Raw genomic sequence first — 26,083 nt, forward strand, 5'->3', positions numbered from 1 at the left:
TAGCCGCAGACAACTCAGAAGGGAGCCTGTGAGACACGGGTAATTACAACGTCACCCACTGGTTCAGAGTAAACTGCCACCACCGCGGTTACCATGGGACCGTGGAGCCCACTAACTGACTGACTAGTCCTGCGAATAAAACAGTTAAACACACGGTATTCTGTCTAGCCAACAACAAACAAACAGTAGCGTATCTTCAGAGACCCGGGATCAGTTCTGTGTGTGCTGATAAGCAGGGTAGCGGACAGTGAATGACTTGGAGAAAGTCGTTAATTCACGCAATATAAATAATTAATATATACAGACAATTATTAAAATCACAATTATTAAGACAGTAATAGCCAGTATAAAAATAAAAGAAGGCAGAAAAATACTTAGTTCCTGGAAGGATGTCCTTTTTGTGGGTAAAATCAGAGTTCTGGGTTTCAATCAGAGTTCAGAGTTCAGACCAGGTGGATGCCAGCATATCCTCAAGCTGGCACCTGATGAGTTCAAGATGTTCCAGGGTGGAGGACCCTGAGTTTGGGTCCTCTGCCATTCTTATGCCCCTGCTTCAGTAGGAGGGAGTGAGGGCGGGGAGCCATACACCCCCTTAGAAGATGAGATGAGCCCTCCCCTTGTCCTGGGGGCTAGAAATCATATCTACCCATATATGGGCTCTATCTCACAGAACCGTACAGGTCAGGGCGGATTTATTAACATTTTCAGGTCTGTCTCGATTTACCCAGCGCCCTGATACCAGACATGAGGGGTGGGACCCCTGTGGTATCATCAGGGCATTTTCAAACTGCCTAACTGGCAGTCCTTACCTCAGAATGTTCTGAAACTTCCTCAGAACCAGCACCGGGGCTCATGCTACACTTCCCCCACGTTTGGCGAAGCTGCCATCTCAGGAACCCCAGAAATATGACAGATCTGGGAAGTTATGGATATGCTATGAGACTCAGGTTATTCCCAGGCAAAGGCTCTTTGAAGTTTGGAGCAGCCAGCTGGGTGTCACCTCCCCTGCTGGGAGGGAGCCAGCGGGTCTGGCTTCCCCCCAACTAGATTGCTTCTGCCATGGTGCTTGTCACCTTATACCTGATGGATGGGCCATCAGCACAGCTTGGAGCCAGGGACTCTCCGGGGCAGATTAGGCTCAGGCTCATTAGCATATCAAAAGAGCCATCCAGCCTTTAGGATGGTGCTCTCTCTCTGCTAAGAAAAGGACTTCAGCTGCCCCTACACACTCAACCCAGATTGTATCGATTTGAAGCGCAATCGATGCAGGGAATCGAGTGCGATCGCTTTTTCTTCACGGGCGGTTCCAGGACGCGCCTGCAGCCCCGCAACCGTCCGTGACAGTAATGATCAGGTCACAGTTATTTTTCAACTATAAATTACAAGAAAGATCCATAACCCAAGTAAGATTTGTAGCGCTCAACCCTCTTACCTTTTTAACTCCATGTTGATGAGTGCCCACCAATGCAGCATCATAACTTCAGAACCAGGCATATGAGCAAGTCAGACCTCTGAGGACCCCTACCCCAATTGGTTAGGCTTACACATGCAAGTCACAAATTTCATGTTTGTAGGCGGGGCATAATACTATTTTTCCAGAAAGCATAATTATGGATATTGTGTAACTATGGTTTAAGCACACTGGAAAACCTGTTTTGTGTGGTTTTGGATAAGAAAAAAAAAAAAACTATATCTATATATGGAGACCTAATGACCCTATTTGTTAAAATGCAGCTTCAATCCATCAGGGAACCCCCATTATGCTTCACTGTTGCCTGCAGAGATAAATACAATTTTCCATCTGTGTGGCAAACTGCCTTCTGTTACAACCATGTATTTTAAATTTTGACTTGGCAATACAAAGAACCTGCTGCTATTGTCCTGCATCATAGCCCTTCAAGAAAACCTGAACTGAAAAAAAAAAAAGTTAAAATAACCATACACAGGTCATACTTACCTCCTGTGTAATCTACTCCTCAATCTCTTTCTCCTCTCCTAAGTCCCATTTTGTCTACTGCGATCAATGGAATTCTCCGTCCTCCATTTTGAAAAGGGCCATTACCCCATAACAGCTTCCTTGTCAGTACACTGTTAAACTGTAATATCGCCCACTTGAGTCAAAGGGAAACATGGACATTACCTTGAACAGTCAGTTGAAACTGACAGCTGCTGATATAGAACTGAAATCTAGCAGTTGCTGTCAAGTTATGACAAAGTATTGTGAGAACTGGAAGGGATCACAGTAAGAAGAAAATGGTGAGCTTCTGAGAGGAACTGATGGAGAGGTAAGTATATTATATTCATTTGCAGCTACATCATGTGTTTATTTTAAATAATTTTATTTACTTCAGGTTCCCTTTAGCAGTGTTCCCCAACCCTGTCCTCAAGGCCCACCAACAGTGCATGTTTTGTAGAAATCCAGAGGTAGTTAATCAGCTCTGCTGAGACACTAATTACCTCACCTGTGCATGTTTGTGGTTTTCTGCAATACATGCACAGTTGGTGTTACTTGAGGACAAGGTTGGGGAACACTGCCTTAAAGGGATACTGTAGGGGGGGGGTCGGGGGAAAATGAGCTGAACTTACCCGGGGCTTCTAATGGTCCCCCGCAGACATCCTGGTATCATCAGGGCATTTTCAAACTGCCTAACTGGCAGTCCTTACCTCAGAATGTTCTGAAACTTCCTCAGAACCAGCACCGGGGCTCATGCTACACTTCCCCCACGTTTGGCAAAGCTGCCATCTCAGGAACCCCAGAAATATGACAGATCTGGGAAGTTATGGATATGCTATGAGACTCAGGTTATTCCCAGGCAAAGGCTCTTTGAAGTTTGGAGCAGCCAGCTGGGTGTCACCTCCCCTGCTGGGAGGGAGCCAGCGGGTCTGGCTTCCCCCCAACTAGATTGCTTCTGCCATGGTGCTTGTCACCTTATACCTGATGGATGGGCCATCAGCACAGCTTGGAGCCAGGGACTCTCCGGGGCAGATTAGGCTCAGGCTCATTAGCATATCAAAAGAGCCATCCAGCCTTTAGGATGGTGCTCTCTCTCTGCTAAGAAAAGGACTTCAGCTGCCCCTACACACTCAACCCAGATTGTATCGATTTGAAGCGCAATCGATGCAGGGAATCGAGTGCGATCGCTTTTTCTTCACGGGCGGTTCCAGGACGCGCCTGCGGCCCCGCAACCGTCCGTGACAGCCCCCCCTGGGGAGAAGGCAGATAGACATGCATCAGCAAGATGTGTGTCGTTGCCGCTAACCTGCGATATCTGATCTAGTTCCCCGTTGCAACGGGATAGCCCGTCGGCGTTCTGGTGTCGGCTGCCTGCCTTGTGTTGAATCGTGAAGTCATACTGCTGTAATGACAGGCTCCAACGTAAGAGCTTTCCATTGGTCCCAGCAGTGCGGTTCAGCCAACTCAGGGGATTATGGTCGGTAATGATCGTGAAGGAGCGGCCGTACAGATACGATTGTAGTTTCTGTAGGGCCCACACGATCGCTAGGCACTCCTTTTCAGTTGTGGAGTAGGCTACCTCTCGGGGCAGGAGCTTCCGGCTCAGGTAGAGGATAGGGTGTTCATCTCCTTTTCCATCCACCTGGCTGAGGACTGCGCCGAGACCGTAGTCAGAGGCATCGGATTGCACAACAAACCGACGACTGAAGTCCGGGGCCTGAAGCACAGGGGCACTCGCGAGTGCCTGCTTCAACGCTTGGAAGGCGTTCTCGCAAGCGGGGGTCCAGCTAACAATCTTGGGGTGTTTCTTGCTAGTGGCATCGGTCAGGGGCTTCGCCAGGGTACTATAGGCTGGAACAAATTTCCTATAGTAGCCGGCGGTCCCCAGGAACGCCTGGACCTGCTTTTTCGTGATAGGCCGAGGCCACGCCAGGATAGCGTCAACCTTTCCCGTGTCAGGTTTCAGGGTGTTACCCCCCACCCGGTGACCTAAGTACTGCACCTCGGTCATACCAATCTACCACTTACTCGGCTTAACTGTCAGATTGGCTGCGGCCAGCCTCTCTAGTACCTGGGACAGGTGTTTGAGGTGTTCCTCCCAGGTGGGGCTGAACACCGCAATGTCATCCAAGTACGCTACAGCGAACCCTTGCAGTCCCTCCAGCAGGTCGTTTACGGCCCGCTGAAACGTGGCAGGAGCGTTCTTCATCCCAAAGGGCATCATCGTGAACTCGAAGAGGCCAAAAGGGGTGATGAAGGCCGACTTCTGTCTCGCGTCAGGTGCAAGTGGTATCTGCCAGTACCCCCGGCTCAGATCCATGATTGATAGGTACCTGGCGGACGCCAGCGTATCCAACAACTCATCGATGCGAGGCATGGGGTAGGCGTCTGTAGTGGTGATGGCGTTCAACTTCCTGTAGTCCACGCAGAACCGAGTTGTCTGGTCCTTCTTGGGGACCAGGACAACAGGGGCTGCCCAGGCACTACAGGACTTTTGAACAACCCCTAGCTCGAGCATCTCCCTCACCTCTTTCTGCATGTCCGCTTGCACCTCTGGGGAGACGCAGTAAGCGGATTGCCTGATGGGGGGATGGGTGCCCGTATCTACCCTATGCACTGCCAGACTGGTCCGCCCCGGGACACCGGAGAAGGTGTGCTGGTACGGGCCCAGCACCTCCTGCAATTGCTCTTGCTGGGATGAGGAGAGTTGTGGGTTGACGCTTAGGTCGCTGTCCACATCTCGTATGTCAGCCAGCAGGTCTAACAGGGGGTCTGCCTCTCCCTGCTCTAACCGGCTGCACACTGGCAGCACATACTTGGTCCTGTCATGGTGGGCCTTCAGCATGTTAACATGAAAACTTTTCTGTTTCCTGCCTCCCATGTTCACCAGATATGTCAGAGGGTTTAACCGTTGCACTATAGTGTAGGGTCCCTCCCAGGCCGCTTGCAGCTTGTTCTGCCTCACTGGAAGAAGAGCATACACTTTGTCACCTACTTCAAATGACCTCTCTCCAGCAGTGCGATCATACCAGAGTTTTTGTTTGGCCTGAGCCTGGGCCATGTTTTCCGTTACCATTTCGGTGAGGGACTCCATCTTGTCCCTGAACCTGAGAACGTAATCAACTACAGAGACATCAGTGGGGTCCCCTTTGCCCTCCCACGTCTCCCGCATCAATTGTAGGGGTCCTCGGACATTCCTACCATACAGGAGCTCGAACGGGGAGAACCCGGTAGATTCCTGCGGCACCTCCCTGTATGCAAACAACAGATGAGGCAGGTATCGTTCCCAGTCCCCACCTTGCGACTCAACAAACGTGGTCAGCATTTGCTTCAGCGACCCGTTGAACCTTTCACACAGTCCATTGGTCTGCGGGGGGTAGGGACTGGAGACAATGTGCGTCATCTGTATCTTTTTGCACAGGGCCTCCATGAATCCGGACATAAACTGGGTTCCCTGATCAGAGAGCATCTCCGCAGGGAACCCGACTCGGGAGAAAATGTTAAGTAGCGCGTCGGCTACCTTGTCCGCCCTCAGGGAGGAAAGTGCCATGGCCTCAGGATAGCGGGTGGCGTAATCCACCACCGTCAGGATGTACCTCTTGCCACTGCTGCTGGGAGTGGGCAACGGTCCAATTATGTCGACTGCCACTCTGTGAAAGGGCTCACCTATGATTGGCAGTGGACACAAGGGAGCTTTGCGGGGATTCCCAGCCCTTTTTACCTTTTGGCAAATGGTACATGAGCGGCAGTAGTTCGTCACATCTATCCGCATTTGAGGCCAGTAGAAATGTCCCCGGATACGATCAAGGGTCCTGTGGATCCCCAAGTGCCCGGCCAGGGGAATGTCATGTGCGGACTTCAGCACATGCCCCCGGAAGGCACTAGGTACCACAAGCAACTTGGTACCCATCCCCATTTCACCTTCGGTGGGGTGTACAGGCTCACTGTACAACTTCCCACCTTCCCAGTATACCTTGAACGTAGTCTCGTCTGTGAGGGGCTCAGAAGCCTGTGTTCTGAGGGCCTCGAGGTTAGGGTCAGTCTGGAGTGCTTGCACAAATGCAGCACTCTCACTCTCAGCCAGCTGGCCCGTGGCGTATGAGGTTAGTGGCTGAAGGGTACCATCCCTGTGGTCAGAGGAGGGGGAGGAGGCCGGAACCTCTTCCACCTGTTCTGAGCTCAGGTTCTGAGCAGTATGGCTGCGTGTTACCGCTAGCACAGGTATCCCTTCAGGATGGCACATATTGGCATTACCTACATCATTGTCACAAGCATTAATAACAGTAACAGGAACATTTTCATCAGAGACAGTTTGTACATCAAACACAGGTACCCGTGAACTGGGCACGTCCAACCCACCTCCCCCCTGTTCTTGCCCCTGGGTGCAAAGTACCTGGGTGTGGGCAGAGAGTCCGTCTCTGTCTTGGCATTCCACAGGGCTTGGTGCAGGTTCATAGTACGACACCAGCGTGCCCAAGTCGGTCCCCAGCAAAACAGGGACCGGCAGTTGGTCCAGGATCCCAACGACCTTCTCGTGGACCCCCACCCCCCAGTCGATGGACACCCGAGCTTGGGGAATGTGAGAAAGAGTGCCCCCCACTCCAGTGAGGGTGAGGTACTGGTCAGGAATGATGGCCTCTGCGGGGACAAGGTGCGCACGCACCAGAGTGACATCTGCTCCGGTGTCATGGAAACCAGTGACAAGCTGGTCATTCACAGTAACCAGCTGGTGATTGCTTGTGATGGGGGAGTTCCCTGCCCCCTTGGCAAACATCAGGTTGGATGCGGCTCCTGGTTGGGGTACACTGGCGGGTGGTGTCTGCCGCGGGCGAGGTGCGGGTGGTCCAGGTGCTGGGGTGGTCTGCCTCCGCTCCGGACAGGTGAACTTCATGTGTCCCGTCTTGTGGCAGTAGTGACAGGTGACCTCTCCAGGCGCTGCAGGCCTGGGTGCAGCAGCTGCGCTGGGTGGCCTCTGTGGCGGGCGGCTCACAGGGGCAGGAGAGTCTGCCAGAGTATTGGGCTGACCTCCTCTCCAGCTGGATGGGACAGTTCTGCGTGTATCAGCCACCCGGGTAGTTGCAAAAGTCTCAGCAAGGTCTGCAGCGACAGTGGCTGAAGCCGGCCTGCGTTCTAGCACAAACTGGCGTACATCAGCAGGGCAAACGTTCAGAAATTGTTCGAGGACTATCAAGTCCTCCAGGACGCCATAAGACCCTTTGGTGAGGCCTAGAGTCCACTGGCGTAGTGTGGTGAGCAAGCTGCTGGCCACATCTCGGTACGAATCAGAAGACTTTTTCTGCCAGGCCCTGAACTTTTTCCGATAGGCTTCTGGCGTCAGCTGGTACTTAGTAATGATAGCGTCTTTTATAGCAGCATAATCATTATCCTTCTCCGCAGGCAATTCTGCGAAGGCATCAAGCGCTTTGTAGCGCAGCAAAGGTGTCAGATGTCTGGCCCACTGGTCTTGGGACAGACGATACTGACGGCATGCTTTTTCAAAAGACCGCAAAAACAAGTCAATGTCTGTGTCTTTTTCAATATTAGCAAATTTAAATTTTGCACTTACGGGTGGTGCAGCTCCTTCAGCAGGTAGGCTGGGCGGTGAACTCCGGCTGGCCTGTTGAACCTTTGCCATGTTGAGCTCATGCTGTCGTTTCTCCCGTTTTTGCTCCGCCATGTACTGCAGGTACTTGTCCAGGTCAGTCTCCATCAGCTTTTGTAATGCCTGCTGCATTACCGGGTCAGCACCCATGGACAGTCCAGTACTGGCCAGTTCCGGGCGAGTACTGTCAGAAACTCTGGGATTGGGGTCCATACTGACAGTCTCTGGCGTAACTGTTGCAACAGGGCCCGCAGGATGCTCAACCTCTGTACGCCTAGGATTTTCAGTCTCTGGTTTCTCTAGACTGTCAGATGGGCTGGTATCCACTTCAGCGGACACTCCCGGCTCCCGCAGTTGCTGGGCATCCCATCTGGACAAGTCTGCTATCAGGTCCCGTTTGTTCTTGCGGAGGATGCCAATGCCCCTCTCTTTGCAAAGATTTTCCAGGTCTGCTAGGCACATGTTCTGGTAGTTCCCGGACATTTCCATGCCAAATAAAATAAAACTTTTGGGGAGGGGTACTGGCTACACAGTCTCTCTGTATATATAAAAAATATATTGCCTTCCAGCTACACCAACGAATTAGTTCGTTTCTTGATAGCACTAGCGCTATCTTAGATACTTTCAGCACAACACAGGTCCCAACTGCTGCCTAACACTGTCACAGGAGCCCTAGTGGCTGACCGCACTTAGCCTTCTAAACGGTGCCAGCGCACAGATCGTGCGAACTCTGGTCGCAGTCAATGCGCAGGAACCGTTAAGAATTAGCCGCAGACAACTCAGAAGGGAGCCTGTGAGACACGGGTAATTACAACGTCACCCACTGGTTCAGAGTAAACTGCCACCACCGCGGTTACCATGGGACCGTGGAGCCCACTAACTGACTGACTAGTCCTGCGAATAAAACGGTTAAACACACGGTATTCTGTCTAGCCAACAACAAACAAACAGTAGCGTATCTTCAGAGACCCGGGATCAGTTCTGTGTGTGCTGATAAGCAGGGTAGCGGACAGTGAATGACTTGGAGAAAGTCGTTTATTCACGCAATATAAATAATTAATATATACAGACAAAAGCAACAAATCAGGAGCACCACAAAAATAATTCCAAAAGAATGGTGTGCCTGGTCTTCACCCCTGTACCAAGGGGTCAAACAATGAAGATCCTCAAAAGACTGGCACCACACAAGGTATAAATAGCTCAGTGGATGTTTATTGCAGCATCTAGCAATAAAAGGGCAACGACAGCCCGCTGTTTCGGCCTGTAAGGCCTTTGTCAAGTTGCACAAAAACACAGTGAAAAACACATGAATATATATATAATAACCCCGCCCCCTTAGGACATGAGCCAATCCAGTCTGGAGGAGAGAGCGGACCTGATGGGAAACAGTCTCCCAGAATATGCACCAATAGGCATGTAACATCTAAATATTTAAAATGGAGAACTCACCAATCAGGGAGCGCTGCACCGTCAATGTGACTCAAGTGTTAATGGCTAAGGACGGCGCATCAAGCCCACACCGCAAACCCTGTCATCGGGAAGCAGTAATGATGACGCCAGAGGTCATGTGCATAAAGCACATGACTCAAGCGTCCAATCACGCGCGTCGTCCAGCCGTTTTATTACGAATTGCTGTCTTGTGTCCAGAAATGCGTACCTTCAGACTTTTAGTAGTCATGCCCACATAAATATAGCTACATGGACACTTGATAAGGTAAACCACATAGGCAGAATCACAAGTGAATCTGCCCCGTATGTGGTATGTGGTACCCGAGGAAGGATGTTGAAATGTATTCCCACGCATGACGTTGCCACACATGTGGCACGACATGCATGGGAACATGCCACACTTTGATGATGGAGCCTGGGCCGTGGAAACAGCTCGACCACGCAATTTATCTCTGACCGTAGGTGCACGTCTAGCTATATTTATGTGGGCATGACTACTAAGTCTGAAGGTACGCATTTCTGGACACAAGACAGCAATTCGTAATAAAACTGCAGGTCAAGCTGTGGCTGAGCATTTTACCCTTTGCCATCATAGCGTGGCTCAGCTAAGAGTGATGGCCATAGATGGAGTGCCATCCTCATGGAGGGGTAGTGATCGCACTAAAGAGTTATTAAGGAGGGAGGCTGGGTGGATCAGGCGCCTTGACGCCATGGGTGGAGTTGGCCTTAATAGGGAATATGACTTGAATTTTTATATTTGATATAGTTGACTGCGTCCCTACTTTATTGAGTAATTTTGTCATGTCCATCATCTTCTGATCTGTATGTACAGTGGAGGAAATAATTATTTGACCCCTCACTGATTTTGTAAGTTTGTCCAATGACAAAGAAATGAAAAGTCTCAGAACAGTATCATTTCAATGGTAGGTTTATTTTAACAGTGGCAGATAGCACATCAAAAGGAAAATCGAAAAAATAACCTTAAATAAAAGATAGCAACTGATTTGCATTTCATTGAGTGAAATAAGTTTTTGAACCCCTACCAACCATTAAGAGTTCTGGCTCCCACAGAGTGGTTAGACACTTCTACTCAATTAGTCACCCTCATTAAGGACACCTGTCTTAACTAGTCACCTGTATAAAAGACACCTGTCCACAGAATCAATTAATCAAGCAGACTCCAAACTCTCCAACATGGGAAAGACCAAAGAGCTGTCCAAGGATGTCAGAGACAAAATTGTAGACCTGCACAAGGCTGGAATGGGCTACAAAACCATTAGCAAGAAGCTGGGAGAGAAGGTGACAACTGTTGATGCGATTGTTCGAAAATGGAAGGAGCACAAAATGACCATCAATCGACCTTGCTCTGGGGCTCCACGCAAGATCTCACCTCGTGGGGTGTCAATGGTTCTGAGAAAGGTGAAAAAGCATCCTAGAACTACACGGGAGGAGTTAGTGAATGACCTCAAATTAGCAGGGACCACAGTCACCAAGAAAACCATTGGAAACACATTACACCGCAATGGATTAAAATCCTGCAGGGCTCGCAAGGTCCCCCTGCTCAAGAAGGCACATGTGCAGGCCCGTCTGAAGTTTGCCAATTAACACCTGAATGATTCTGAGTGACTGGGAGAAGATGCTGTGGTCTGATGAGACCAAAATAGAGCTCTTTGGCATTAACTCAACTCGCTGTGTTTGGAGGAAGAAAAATGCTGCCTATGACCCCCAAAACACCGTCCCCACCGTCAAGCATGGGGGTGGAAACATTTTGCTTTGGGGGTGTTTTTCTGCTAAGGGCACAGGACAACTTAATCGCTTTAACGGGAAAATGGACGGAGCCATGTATCGTGAAATCCTGAACGACAACCTCCTTCCCTCTGCCAGGAAACTGAAAATGGGTCGTGGATGGGTGTTCCAGCACGACAATGACCCAAAACATACAGCAAAGGCAACAAAGGAGTGGCTCAAGAAGAAGCACATTAAGGTCATGGAGTGGCCTAGTCAGTCTCCGGACCTTAATCCAATAGAAAACCTATGGAGGGAGCTCAAGCTCAGAGTTGCACAGAGACAGCCTCGAAACCTTAGGGATTTAGAGATGATCTGCAAAGAGGAGTGGACCAACATTCCTCCTAAAATGTGTGCAAACTTGGTCATCAATTACAAGAAACGTTTGACCTCTGTGCTTGCAAACAAGGGTTTTTCCACTAAGTATTAAGTCTTTTATTGTTAGAGGGTTCAAAAACTTATTTCACTCAATGAAATGCAAATCAGTTGCTATCTTTTATTTAAGGTTATTTTTTTCGATTTTCCTTTTGATGTGCTATCTGCCACTGTTAAAATAAACCTACCATTGAAATGATACTGTTCTGAGACTTTTCATTTCTTTGTCATTGGACAAACTTACAAAATCAGTGAGGGGTCAAATAATTATTTCCTCCACTGTATATATATGGTTTATATCTTGTGTTTGTTTCTTAATGCATCTATTTTGCTTTTGTTTTTATTTTCACAGGTCCAGCCTGTGATGAGGAGCGAGCGCTGCTAACCTTTTTTGTGACAGCCGGCGGTATTGTGAGTATGCGGCTTTGTTTATGTTTGTATGTTGCTTGGCAACACCTGCCGCTCCTCCCACCGCTGACTGTCTAGTGTTGTGTGCGTTACGTACAGAGCGGCTGGACGACGCGCGTGATTGGACGCTTGAGTCATGTGCTTTATGCACATGACCTCTGGCGTCATCACTACTGCTTCCCGATGACAGGGTTTGCGGTGTGGGCTTGATGCGCCGTCCTTAGCCGTTAACACTTGAGTCACATTGACGGTGCAGCGCTTCCTGATTGGTGAGTTCTCCATTTTAAATATTTAGATGTTACATGCCTATTGGTGCATATTCTGGGAGACTGTTTCCCATCAGGTCCGCTCTCTCCTCCAGACTGGATTGGCTCATGTCCTAAGGGGGCGGGGTTATTATATATATATTCATGTGTTTTTCACTGTGTTTTTGTGCAACTTGACAAAGGCCTTACAGGCCGAAACAGCGGGCTGTCGTTGCCCTTTTATTGCTAGATGCTGCAATAAACATCCACTGAGCTATTTATACCTTGTGTGGTGCCAGTCTTTTGAGGATCTTCATATATACAGACAATTATTAAAATCACAATTATTAAGACAGTAATAGCCAGTATAAAAATAAAAGAAGGCAGAAAAATACTTAGTTCCTGGAAGGATGTCCTTTTTGTGGGTAAAATCAGAGTTCTGGGTTTCAGAGTTCAGACCAGGTGGATGCCAGCATATCCTCAAGCTGGCACCTGATGAGTTCAAGATGTTCCAGGGTGGAGGACACTGAGTTTGGGTCCTCTGCCATTCTTATGCCCCTGCTTCAGTAGGAGGGAGTGAGGGCGGGGAGCCATACACCCCCTTAGAAGATGAGCCCTCCCCTTGTCCTGGGGGCTAGAAATCATATCTACCCATATATGGGCTCTATCTCACAGAACCGTACAGGTCAGGGCGGATTTATTAACATTTTCAGGTCTGTCTCGATTTACCCAGCGCCCTGATACCAGACATGAGGGGTGGGACCCCTGTGGTATCATCAGGGCATTTTCAAACTGCCTAACTGGCAGTCCTTACCTCAGAATGTTCTGAAACTTCCTCAGAACCAGCACCGGGGCTCATGCTACACTTCCCCCACGTTTGGCGAAGCTGCCATCTCAGGAACCCCAGAAATATGACAGATCTGGGAAGTTATGGATATGCTATGAGACTCAGGTTATTCCCAGGCAAAGGCTCTTTGAAGTTTGGAGCAGCCAGCTGGGTGTCACCTCCCCTGCTGGGAGGGAGCCAGCGGGTCTGGCTTCCCCCCAACTAGATTGCTTCTGCCATGGTGCTTGTCACCTTATACCTGATGGATGGGCCATCAGCACAGCTTGGAGCCAGGGACTCTCCGGGGCAGATTAGGCTCAGGCTCATTAGCATATCAAAAGAGCCATCCAGCCTTTAGGATGGTGCTCTCTCTCTGCTAAGAAAAGGACTTCAGCTGCCCCTACACACTCAACCCAGATTGTATCGATTTGAAGCGCAATCGATGCAGGGAATCGAGTGCGATCGCTTTTTCTTCACGGGCGGTTCCAGGACGCGCCTGCAGCCCCGCAACCGTCCGTGACAGTAATGATCAGGTCACAGTTATTTTTCAACTATAAATTACAAGAAAGATCCATAACCCAAGTAAGATTTGTAGCGCTCAACCCTCTTACCTTTTTAACTCCATGTTGATGAGTGCCCACCAATGCAGCATCATAACTTCAGAACCAGGCATATGAGCAAGTCAGACCTCTGAGGACCCCTACCCCAATTGGTTAGGCTTACACATGCAAGTCACAAATTTCATGTTTGTAGGCGGGGCATAATACTATTTTTCCAGAAAGCATAATTATGGATATTGTGTAACTATGGTTTAAGCACACTGGAAAACCTGTTTTGTGTGGTTTTGGATAAGAAAAAAAAAAAACTATATCTATATATGGAGACCTAATGACCCTATTTGTTAAAATGCAGCTTCAATCCATCAGGGAACCCCCATTATGCTTCACTGTTGCCTGCAGAGATAAATACAATTTTCCATCTGTGTGGCAAACTGCCTTCTGTTACAACCATGTATTTTAAATTTTGACTTGGCAATACAAAGAACCTGCTGCTATTGTCCTGCATCATAGCCCTTCAAGAAAACCTGAACTGAAAAAAAAAAAAGTTAAAATAACCATACACAGGTCATACTTACCTCCTGTGTAATCTACTCCTCAATCTCTTTCTCCTCGCCTAAGTCCCATTTTGTCTACTGCGATCAATGGAATTCTCCGTCCTCCATTTTGAAAAGGGCCATTACCCCATAACAGCTTCCTTGTCAGTACACTGTTAAACTGTAATATCGCCCACTTGAGTCAAAGGGAAACATGGACATTACCTTGAACAGTCAGTTGAAACTGACAGCTGCTGATATAGAACTGAAATCTAGCAGTTGCTGTCAAGTTATGACAAAGTATTGTGAGAACTGGAAGGGATCACAGTAAGAAGAAAATGGTGAGCTTCTGAGAGGAACTGATGGAGAGGTAAGTATATTATATTCATTTGCAGCTACATCATGTGTTTATTTTAAATAATTTTATTTACTTCAGGTTCCCTTTAGCAGTGTTCCCCAACCCTGTCCTCAAGGCCCACCAACAGTGCATGTTTTGTAGAAATCCAGAGGTAGTTAATCAGCTCTGCTGAGACACTAATTACCTCACCTGTGCATGTTTGTGGTTTTCTGCAATACATGCACAGTTGGTGTTACTTGAGGACAAGGTTGGGGAACACTGCCTTAAAGGGATACTGAAGGGGGGGTCGGGGGAAAATGAGCTGAACTTACCCGGGGCTTCTAATGGTCCCCCGCAGACATCCTGTGTTGGCGCAGCCACTCCCCGATGCTCCGGCCCCGCCTCCGGTTCACTTCTGGAATTTCTGACTTTAAAGTCAGAAAACCACTCCGCCTGCGTTGCCGTGTCCTCGATCCCGCTGATGGCACCAGAAGCATACTGCACAGACACAGACCATACTGGGCTTCTGCTATACACTCCTGGTGACATCGGCGGGAGCGAGGACACGGCAACGCAGGCGCAGTGGTTTTCTGACTTTAAAGTCAGAAATTCCAGAAGTGAACTGGAGGCGGGGCCGGAGCATCGGTGAGTGGATGCACCAAAACAGGGTGTCTGCGGGGGACCATTAGAAGCCCCGGGTAAGTTCAGCTCATTTTCCCCCGACCCCCCCTACAGTATCCCTTTAAAGAGTAACTACTTCTGAAGTAGAACCATCCAAAATGACCCCTAGATCTCTGATATCTGCACCACCCCCAAAGGCAAGTATTGTGTGATCTGAAAGTTGAAACTTCAGTTTTGTCACAGTGCAACCTAGTGGGTGGTGGACATGGGGTATTCACTTAAACAAGTTTATACATTTTAATAAAAAGAGGCTATCTACTTTCTACAGTAAAGTAGACCCAGTGGCCAGGACTGAGGAGGTTCCACTAGATGTAGACAAATGGAAGACCTTGTTGTTCGAATCACTCTGCCTCCAATCCCTGCATGGGTGCACCAGAGGTAGCAAGTAAAGGCAGCATGGGGTTGCAGATAACGGCAATGTGAAAACTGAACATTGTGAGTCCAGTCATCCATTAAGTGTGTGTAAGCATGTCATTGAGCTTTGTTCACACCTCAGAGTAAGGCCTGGAACCCACAACAAACCGCTATTGCTAATCAAAATCGCTAGCGTTTTGTAAGCAATTTCATGAGTGTTTTCAGTAGCAATTTTAAAAAGTAATCAATTTGCCAGCGGTTGAGTAACGATTTTAATTCTGACAGGTAGTTGGAATTAATTTTCTTAGTGTGCAGTAATGTAAACCGCTAGCAAAATCTCTCTGTGTAGGTCTTGACAAGCGATTATGTCAGCATTTATATACTTCACATTGCAGAAACACTAACGCTCAAAAATGCTGCATGTCCTGCATTTGTGATTTTGGTAATCACAACCACTTTAACCCATCTATTAACATTAGCTGAGTGTTTAGGGGAATTGCTAGCGGTTTGAATCGCTCCCTAAATGCTCACAAAATCACTCTAGTAGGTTCCAGCCCTAAAGGCTTTTTGGTCAACTTTTTCATGACCACCACTTCTGAAAAACAGTCATTGGATTGTATAGGAGAGAACTAGCACATACCGCTCAGCATTTGAAGATGACAAGGAGGGATAATATTTGTTACCTCAGAAGTAAGCAGCATACGTATCATGTCAATGTGAAAAGTGATTGTGAAGAATGTGGCTGACAGACAACAGTTATGACAGCATACATTGCAATACTCAGAATTGCAAAAATGAAATACAACCCTCTGCTGTAATGAAGTATTTAATTCCTACAAAGACCGCATGTGGCATATTAGTGCTCCCCTAGTGCAGAAGAATAAACTGGCTACTGGAACCTATAAGGACACCCAAACTTCAGGGCAGTTATGGTGAAAGCATCCTGATGTCTTGCAAGCCCTACCATGGTGCAGGTGGTTTCTTGCAATTATGAGTGCTGCTGGATGTCTTCAACTGCCTTAAAGGGAACCTAAACAGAGGGAGATGGAGGTTTCCTTTTAAACAATACCAGTTGCCTGGCAGTCCTGATCTCTTTGCTGCAGTAGTGAATCACACACCTGAAACAAGCATGCAGCTAATCCAGTCTGACTTCAGTCAGAGCACCTGATCTGCATGCTTGTTGAGGGGCTGTGGCTAAAAGTATTAGAGACACAGGATCAGCAGGAGAGTCAGGCAACTGGTATTACTAAAAGGAAAAATGCATGCCCTCAGTTTAGGTTCCCTTTAACAGTACACTACTCAACACCTTCATTGCAGGGAAGGACAGATTATTTTACATCATGTAATATGTGGCATTTGATCAGTTCTAGCTTTATCTTGCAGCATGACAATGACCACAATTCACCAAGCTCATGTCTCTAATAATGACTGAGCTGTTTTTACTGTTATGTTGGTAATAAATAATTTAGTATTCACTAAGCAATTTACCTAATGAAATCCTTAAGTTAATGATTGAATCATTAACTTGAGAATTTAATTAAGTTAGCGATTGAATGCTAAACTTAAGGATAGGATGCCAATCAACAGAGAGGAATGCAAGTGATAATCCTAAAGTTTGAAAGAAATTATCACCTGGCCACATCTGGTCATTAAAAGAAGTGTTTATAGAGACTGCTAGGTAAAATGGAGTATTCTGTGCTGTGTAGTAATACACAGGAAGAGAGACAGTGCGCGCGCTCACACACACTTTCAATCTTCCTGGCAGGAGGCTGCAAGAGGGCTGGAGCTCCTTTCTGCCTATGTGCATGGAAGTGATGCCTCATGGGAGTTTCTTTATTGCCCATATGCAGCTGATTAATTGCCAATAGAGTGAACTGACTCTAGGCATACATGATAAGCAACATTGGATGTGTATGGCAAATGGTGTAGAAGGCCTCATCTTATTTATGCTAGGTACACACCATACAATTTTGTGTTAGATCGATGGTTCGACAGAATTTCCATCATGTCCGATATTTGATAGTTTTTCAGGTCAATTCATCATAGAAGTGAATGGAAATTGATAAGAAAACCAGAAAATCAAGTGGAACAAAATCAATTGACCGAAAAATCAACCGAAAAAGGCATGTGTACCCAGCATTACACAAGATGAAATTTGCCGTGAGTCCACCACCAGTCCCCCGCGATACTGCAGTCAGTCACTATTCATCTTCTGGTGGTGAAGTTAATAAGAGTATTTGAATACATCCATGCACTGAATGTCATCCATCCTCCCCACCCTGTGGCAAAAGTACACATTGCCAGCCTATAGGCTGGCAAAGCATCTGTACAATACTCAGACCTTAACAGTCACAAATGGCATATAAAGAGTCCAGATTTCTGTTGGTGGCAATAAAAGAGAACCCGAGGCAGTTTCTTGGGGGCAGATGTGACAGAGGCATGTTCTCTGCCTCATGACATGCCTCTGTGTCCCCACACCGCCACTGTCTGCCTGCCTGCCTGCCTGCCTCCCCCCCCCCCCCCCCCCCAAAAAAAAAAAATTTGCAACACTATTGGTCACCATCTCAGAGTAAATAGGAGGAGAGGATTCCCTGTTAAAAACACCCACCAAAGGCACGCCTACCGGCTTTCCAGAGCTGCCATTGGGCAGCTCTCTCCCTAGCCACGCACCCTGCTACTTACCTGCATGCTGTGAGAGATCTGTCTTTCCAGCATCATGACCTAGAGGTCACGAAAGCCCAGTTTGAGCCTTGGCCTCCAAGTTTCTGCCCCATCCATCTCTGTCTATTGCTTTTGGTATCCATTGCACACTATTTGGCAGTTGTACCGAGCAACTGCAGTTCAGTAAATGCTTTTGTAAATAAAAAAAACCCATAAGAATTCCTTACAAGGAGATGGACTAGTCCAAAACATGACATGTGTGAGAACAGACATGAGAAAAAAAATATGGCCCATTTTACTCTTGGAGAAATGTACATTGTATCCATTTTAACATTTACATTTATCTCTATTAGTTATCCTGTAAGATAATAAGGTTCTCCTATACACAAGACTTCTTGCAGTACCAACTCAATCTGCTTTTAATAAAAAAACAACAAAAAAAACAAAATGAAGCCACAAGTTTTCTGTCCGTCTTTAATTGTTTTCTGAAAAATTCCTGACGTTACAGAACTAAACTGAAATGCCTTTTAATACCCCACTCTTTACATTGTGACTTAAATAAAAAAAATTAGGTAACAGGACAAACTTTTATAAAACTAAAATCTTTATCAGCAGGTTTTAACAGCGGGAGAAGGAGGAAAACCAAAAATGGAGTTAAAATTGTCATTTCAATAAAAAGAAAAATGTAAATTCATGAGTGGATGAGAAAAAGCACGATGAAACTGAAAAATTTGCAAACTAGTTAAAACCTGAAAAAAAAGGCTGTTTGCAGGGCTATGCAGACTGACGTGAGCTAAACAAGGAGATGCTGGAAGTTGTTTAACTGCTTCCCATGCCACCAGCTTCTGAAGAAAGCCTAGAGAGAAAGAAATACCAAGTGTGAGGACATGGCTGACAAGTCATGTTACACAAGCAGGGATGCTCAATGAACCGCTAATCATTCCCAGATGATGCAACCTTAAAGAGCAACTCAGGTGAAAGTAATGTAATAAAAAAAGTGCTTCATTTTTACAATATGTATAAATGATTTAGTCAGTTTGCCCATTGTAAAATCTTTTAAACCCCCGATTTACATTCTGACATTACATGGTGACATTTTTACTGTTGGCAGGTGATGTAGTTGCTGCATACTTTTTTTGGCAGTTGGAAACAGCTGTAAACAGCTATTTCCCACAATGCAGCAAGGTTCACAGACAGGAAACTGCCAGGAGTACGTACTTTTCTTGTGGGAGGGGTTTCACCACAATAGCCATACAGCGCCCCTTGATTGTTTGTGAAAAGGAATAGATTTCTCATGTAAAAGGGGGCATCAGCTACTGATTGGGATAAAGTTCAATTCTTGGTCGGAGTTTCTCTTTAAGGTGGCCATACACTGGTCCATATGGCCCACAGATGGACCCTTTAATTTGACAACGATCAGAGACTGATCTATCTGCTCGACTGCTTTCACACATTGCTCACAGATTTTCAATCAACTTCAGCACAAAATCTTTGAAGCTCTGTGTGCCTGCCGGGTCCCAGTAACCATACTCTCCACCCCTCTGCCATGTGGTTCCAAGTCTATGCTTCCCCCCAGAAGCTGCTCAGTCTTCTGCACTTCCATGTTTCCATGCACTTGTGTGGTGTAATACAGGGGACAGACACTAGGGGCGCTGTGACCACTAGAGGTCCCTGGTACCTGCACCCCAGCATTACACCACACAGGTTTCCAGGGACACAGAAGTGAACAGGTCAGGGAGAAGCAGTGACCAGGCCACCCAGCAGACAGGTAAAGGTACCTTCGGTTGCCGAAAAGCTGCTATCAGCAATTAATTTACCAGTTGTACTGATCAACCCAATCAAGCGATTTTGGCTGGAAATCACTCAGTTGATTGATCAGGCCACATGCTGCACAGATTTCTCACAGATTCAGAGTGATCAAATAAGCTGTATAATCGATGGCAGAAATAGATGTGTATGGCCTGCTTTAGCTCAGAAAGGGACCCATCAAATGCAGCACCTATTGCATTTCCAAGGTACGTAACATTTACAATCTGAATCATCTCACTGAACATCCCTCTACACATAGCGCTCTATTACAGTACATAAATTGCAACAGTTCATAATCCTAACCAAGGACCTACTTTTAGGTTTTATCAGGTGGCATTTGTAAATTACCAGTGGCCATAGACCTTGCAATCATGATTTCATCTATGTACAAGCACCTCCTTAAATCTTATACAATTATTTGGGAAATGTATACTACATTTTATTATTTATATAGTGCCAGCATATTCCACTGCACTTTACAAAGCACAATAAGACAATGGGAAGATCGGTACAACCAAAATATGTACAGCAGTCTCAAGCAGCAACAAAAACAGTAAACATTGGGGGGGGGGGGGGGGGGGGGGGGGTTTGTGGGGATGACCCTGCCCTTGCGAGCTTACAATCTAGGATTTGAAGCGTTCCAACATTTATACCAAGTGATAAAAGCCCTGTACAGACAGACTGATGACCAAAACCTTGTGTTCGTTTCAGCCATCTGCCTGATGTCTGAGATTTCTCGTCTTCCACAACCTGTAAAGACGGGGCAACCAGCAGTTTTAGCACTGTATAGTTTCTGACTCTGGTAGGGAGCCTCCTTCCCAACACCACTCAATAGGTAGGTATCTGCAACTACACTCGGGAACCGGCAAGCAGATTAGGTGCTCAGAGTAAAGTCTAACCAAATAAAGTCTAACCACACTAACTGCATCCGTGTCTCAGGTGAAGTTCAACAGATACCAAAAGATTTACAGGACGGGCAGGCATCAGGTATTGTCTAAAAGGAAATAAATATGGCAGCCTCCATACCAGGGCTATGGAGTCGGTACAAAAATCATCCGATTGCTCAGAAACCAACGAGTCAGACTCCAGGTACCCAAAATGACAACAACTCAGTCTAAAGCCCCGTCTACACGAAGCGATGTTACTTATTAATTGAGCCGCTGATGCGACTCGATTGATAAGATCCGACAGGTTGGATCTTGCCACCGCCGATTCCCTGCTCGTTCCCCACGAGGGGACACTGGCAAGGAATCAAGCGGAAGATAAGCGGCGTCGGGCGGGGATGAGGGCGGATCGAAACTGGCGCGGGATGCGGAAGAGTGTAGACGGGGCTTAATACTTACCAGAGCTGTGGATTTGGTACAAAAATCATCCGATTCAGTCTCCAGTTTATGAAACCTCTGACTCCAGGTACTCAAAAATTGCTCCAATTCCTGGACTTACGACTCCACAGCCCTGCTTTATACCTATCACAACGCAGTCACAAGCTTGTTTAGGGCTACATAAAAGCTCCTTGATTAGCCAATACCAAATAAAGGTGGCCACACTCAGCCATTTTTTTCTGGCCAATGTAATTTTGAATCTGCCAAACCTCTACTGCCCCAATATATCTGATCGAGTTGCAGTCAAACAATTTTGGACAGTTTATTATTCAGAAGTTTGTTTAAAAAACAAACAAACACACACACAAAGGTTGCACTCCCAGCAAAAGAGCTCAAAAAAAGGACCACATAAATCTTACAATCTCTGTATACGCCAACATAGCAGCGCTCAAATCCAATATCCTTGTATCCGTATAGACGTAGGTAAAGGACCGCCCTATTAAAACAAACTACACATAGTACAATACTGGTTTAGAAAAATGTAACACCCCAGTGATCACTGCAGGACATAAGATGTGCCTTCACCAGGAAACAGTGGAGTACACTCCTCCAAGTGGCTTACACTCAATGTGCCCACTTGATACACTAGCGTTTCAAACCTCCTATGATCTGGGCGTGACTCCTTAAAAATAAACCTTTAAAATACAAGCCAGAATACTCCCATAGTGTAAAATATTTAATCGCTAAAACATCAAATTTGCGTACACTGTAGTAGAAGCAATCAAGCTTATCTGAATGGGGGTCAGCATGTGCTGCGGTCGTATCCCGCTGCACGCCCTCAGCCGCAATCCTTGGCTTCTCCTCCCTTGTTCATGTCCTGCGTGACTCCAAGCTCCACACTACGCATTTCATCAGAATGACTCCTGATGAAATGCGTAGGTAGGGAGGAGCTTGGGGTCACGCTGGACGTGAACCAGGAAGGGAGAAGCCCTCAGATAAGCTTGATTGCTTCTACTACAGTGTACGCAGATTTTATGTTTTTAGCGATTAAATAGTATACAGTTTTACACTATGGGAGCATTCTTGCTTGTATGTTAAAGGTTTATTTTTAAGGAGTCTCGCCCAGATCAAAGGAGGGCTGAAACTAGTGTATCAAGTGGGCACACAGTGTACCCCACTGTTTCCTGATGAAGGCACATCTTATGTCCTGCTGTGATCACTGCTGTGTTTATTTTTTTTATTATGTGCAGTTTGTTTTTATAGGGAAATTTTACCTACATCAATACGGATACAAGGATATTTGATTTGAGCACTGCTTATTTGGAGTGTATTAATCAGAGCGGCAATAAGATGTGCAATCTCAATGCAAGGGGAGGAGTGCAGGATTTGTAACCACACTGCATTGAGCTCACTAAGATCGGTTTGACTAAAGTAAACCTAAAGTCATGGGGGAAAAAAAAAAAAAAATATATATATATATATATATATATATATATATATATATATATATATATATATATATATATATATATATATATATATATATATATATATATATATATATATATATATATATGCGCAGCACAGTGGCGTAGTGGCTAGCGCTCTCCCCTTGCAGCGCTGGGTCCCCAGTTCGAGTTCCAGCCAGGGCACTATCTGCATGGAGTTTGTATGTTCTCCCCGTGTCTGCACGAGTTTCCTCCGGGCACTCCGGTTTCCACCCACATCCCAAAAACAGATAATTTAATTGGCTTCCCATAAAATTGACCCTAGACTACAATACATACACTACACCATGCATAGACATGACTATGGTAGGGATTAGATTGTGAGCTTTTCTGAGGGACAGTTAGGGACAAGACTATATTCTCTGTACAGCGCTGCGTAAGATGTCGGCGCTATATAAATACATACTTTTTTTATTTATTTAATATATAATATTTAATATATATCTATATAGATGGATGGTATACCTGCAGCCTTCTACTGGCCCCCTGAGCCGGCGCATACGATCCTCCGGTCTTCCGCAGCGACCCAGTCCACTGCACCTGCGTGGCCCTAGATGCGCCCTTCCTCAATTGCACTCCCGTCACCAGGAGCATGCTCAAGAAGGCAGTAGCCATCGCCGGATCAGAATATCACAGCGCGTGCACAGGGAGGCTGCAGGGGGCCAGTAGAAGCCCATGTTAAGTTAAACTTTTTTTTTTTTTTTTTTTTTTTTAACATTGAAAATGGGGGCCCCCTAGGGAGAGCACTTTGATGTGTAAAGTCCAGCTTCGATAATACACCAGCATGCAATCATACCACACCAACAGGGAGAGGATAAGAAGTAAGGTCTTTCCAAATAGCCAGAATTAAAAGCACCTTCAGATTTCATTACAAACCCAGTCACTACTTTTACCTGAGAAAACACATTAAATAGCTCGACTATGAACCAGGGTGGGTTGAACACCGTTCACCACTACAGTCCCCCACTCCAAGCAGTGTGCAGGGAGTGCAAGCTGGAATGGAGGGAAGAAGGAAGTGCAGTCCTGGTCACAGCTGTCTAGTAACATTATTTGCATCCCTTTTACTACCTAACGGAGTAAAAGCTGAGAGACATCAAACACCTTTTGATTTTTTTTTTTTTAACCACTTAAGGGGTTTTATGACTGCAGTCCTTAAGGACCAGACACTTTTCCATTCAGACCACTGCAGCTTTAACAGTTTATTGCTCAGTCATACAACCTACCACCTAAATGAATTTTACCTCCTTTTGTCAATAATACAGCTTTCTTTTGGTGCTATTTGATTGCTGCTGTGATTTTTAGTTTTTATTATATTCATCAAAAAAGACATTTTTCAAAAAAAGTTTTTTAACTTTGTGTGCTGACATTTTTCAAATAAAGTAAAATTTCTATATAAAATTTGTCCACATTATGCTACATGTCTGATAAAAAAAAATCCAATAAGTATATATTTATTGGTTTGGGTAAACGTTATAGCGTTTACAAACTATGGGGCAAAAAGTTAATTTTCCCATTTTGAAGCATCTCTGACTTTTCTGAACACCTGTCAGATTTCATGAGGTGCTAAAATTCCAGGATAGTATAAATACCCCCCAAATTACCCCATTTTGGAAAGAAAGCATCCCAGTATTCACTAAGAGGCATGGTGAGTTCATAGAAGATTTTATTTTTTGTCACAAGTTAGCGGAAAATGACACTGACAAAATAAAATAAAAAAAAAAACACATTCCATTTCTGCTAACTTGTGACAAAAAAAAAAAAAAAATGAAATCTACCACGGACTCACCATGCCCCTCTACTTTGGGGTGTCTACTTTCCAAAATGGGGTCATTTGTGGGGTGTGTTTACTGCCCTGGCATTTTGGGGGGTGCTAAATTGTAAGCACTACTGTAAAGCCTAAAGGTACTCATAGGACGTTGGGCCCCTTCGCGCACCTAGGCTGCAAAAAAGTGTCACGTGGTATCACCGTACTCAGGAGAAATAGTGTAATGTGTTTTGGGGTGTATTTTTACACATACCCATGCTGGGTGGGAGACATCTCTGTAAATGAGATTTTTTTTTTACTCACAACTGTCCATTTACAAAGATATTTCTCCCACCCAGCATGGGTATGTGTAAAAAATACACCCCAAAACACATTATACTACTTCTTTTGAGTACGATACCACGCGTGACACTTTTTTGCAGCCTAGGTGCGCTAAGGGGCCCAACGTCCTATGAGTACCTTTAGGATTTCACAGGTCATTTTGAGGCATTTGGTTTGTAGACTACTACTCACGGTTTAGGGCCCCTAAAATGCCAGGGCAGTATAGGAACCCCACAAGTGACCCCATTTTAGAAAGAAGACACCTCGAGGTATTCCATTAGGAGTATGGTGAGTTCATAGAAGATTTTATTTTTTGTCATAAGTTAGCGGAAATTGATTTTTATTTTTTTTCCACAAAATGTCATTTTCCACTAACTTGTGACAAAATAAAATCTATGGACACATACACCTAATGGAATACCTTGGGGTGTCTTTCTAAAATGGGGTCACTTGTGGGGTTCCTATACTACCCTGGCATTTTAGGGGCCCAAAACCGTGAGGAGTAGTCTGAAAACAAAATGCTTCAAAATGACTGTTCAGGGGTATAAGCATCTGCAAATTTTGACAGGTGGTCTATGAGGGGCCGGTGAAGTGCAGGAAGCACAGGATGTTCTCAAATCGTGACCTGGACATGGTAGCAGAGAACATGGGCATGTGATGTATTGGGTGCATAGACCAATAAGACAGCAATACATTCTTTTTGACTAGACCCAGGGTAAAGAGACTCTGTAACAACAAAAACCTCCCCTGGGGGGTACTCACCTCGGGTGGGGGAAGCCTCGGGATCCTAATGAGGCTTCCCAAGCCGTCCTCTGTCCCACGGGGGTCTCGCCGCAGCCCTCCGAACAGCCGGCGACTGTGCCGACTGTCAGTTCAATATTTACCTTTGCTGGCTCCAGCGGGGGCGCTGTGGCGACATTCGGCACGGAAATAGACGGAAATACCGGAAACTTGCGCCTGCGCAGTAGAGCAGACCCGACGGCGATCGGGTATTTCCGCCTACTTCGGCGCCGACAGCCATCAGAGCGCCTGCGCAGGAGCCAGGAAGGTAAATATTGCGTCACCGCTGTACGGAGGGCTACAGCGAGACCCCCGAGGGACGCAGGACGGCGTGGGAAGCCTCATTAGGATCCTGAGGCTTCCCCCACCCGAGGTGAGTACCCCCCAGGGGCCGTTTTGTCGTTACAGTTCCTCTTTAAGGAGAAGGCCCCCCCCCAAAAAAAGTTACGTTTGGAAACGGAGTGGTTTCTACTGAAAAGGCTGGGCATGGTAGCTTCTTGGATTGGCGGTTGCATAGTGTGTGGCATAACGGTTGGTCTCAGCCACAATTAAGTCGACGAGACCAGCAGTGATCAGAAAAAAAAAAAAATTATATATAAATATCTCTCTCTCTATATCTATCTATATCTCTGCGGTGGGGCGGGTGAGGGTTTGGCCGGGTGATCAGAAGCCCGCAGGGGGGCAGATTAGGGCCTGATCTGATGGATAGGAGTGCTAGGGGGTGACAGGGGGTGATTGATGGGTGTCTCAGGGTGTGATTAGAGGGGGAGTAGATGCAAGCAATGCACTGAGGAGGTGATCGGGGGGA

General features: G+C 46.4%; 1 protein-coding gene across 1 annotated transcript in view; it reads right to left on the minus strand.

The window, feature by feature from the left end:
• Positions 1–18,218: 18,218 nt before the first annotated feature.
• PCBP2 (poly(rC) binding protein 2) overlaps positions 18,219–26,083 on the minus strand; it is a 68,640-nt gene continuing 60,775 nt past the window's right edge. Inside the window, exon 14 of the mRNA XM_068267192.1 lies at positions 18,219–18,626. Coding sequence (XP_068123293.1) covers positions 18,590–18,626 — 37 coding nt within the window. The 3' untranslated portion in view covers positions 18,219–18,589. The remainder of the gene's footprint in view (positions 18,627–26,083) is intronic.

The sequence above is a fragment of the Hyperolius riggenbachi genome, chromosome 2 (genome assembly GCF_040937935.1).
Source record: "Hyperolius riggenbachi isolate aHypRig1 chromosome 2, aHypRig1.pri, whole genome shotgun sequence".
NCBI classification, from domain to species: domain Eukaryota; kingdom Metazoa; phylum Chordata; class Amphibia; order Anura; family Hyperoliidae; genus Hyperolius; species Hyperolius riggenbachi.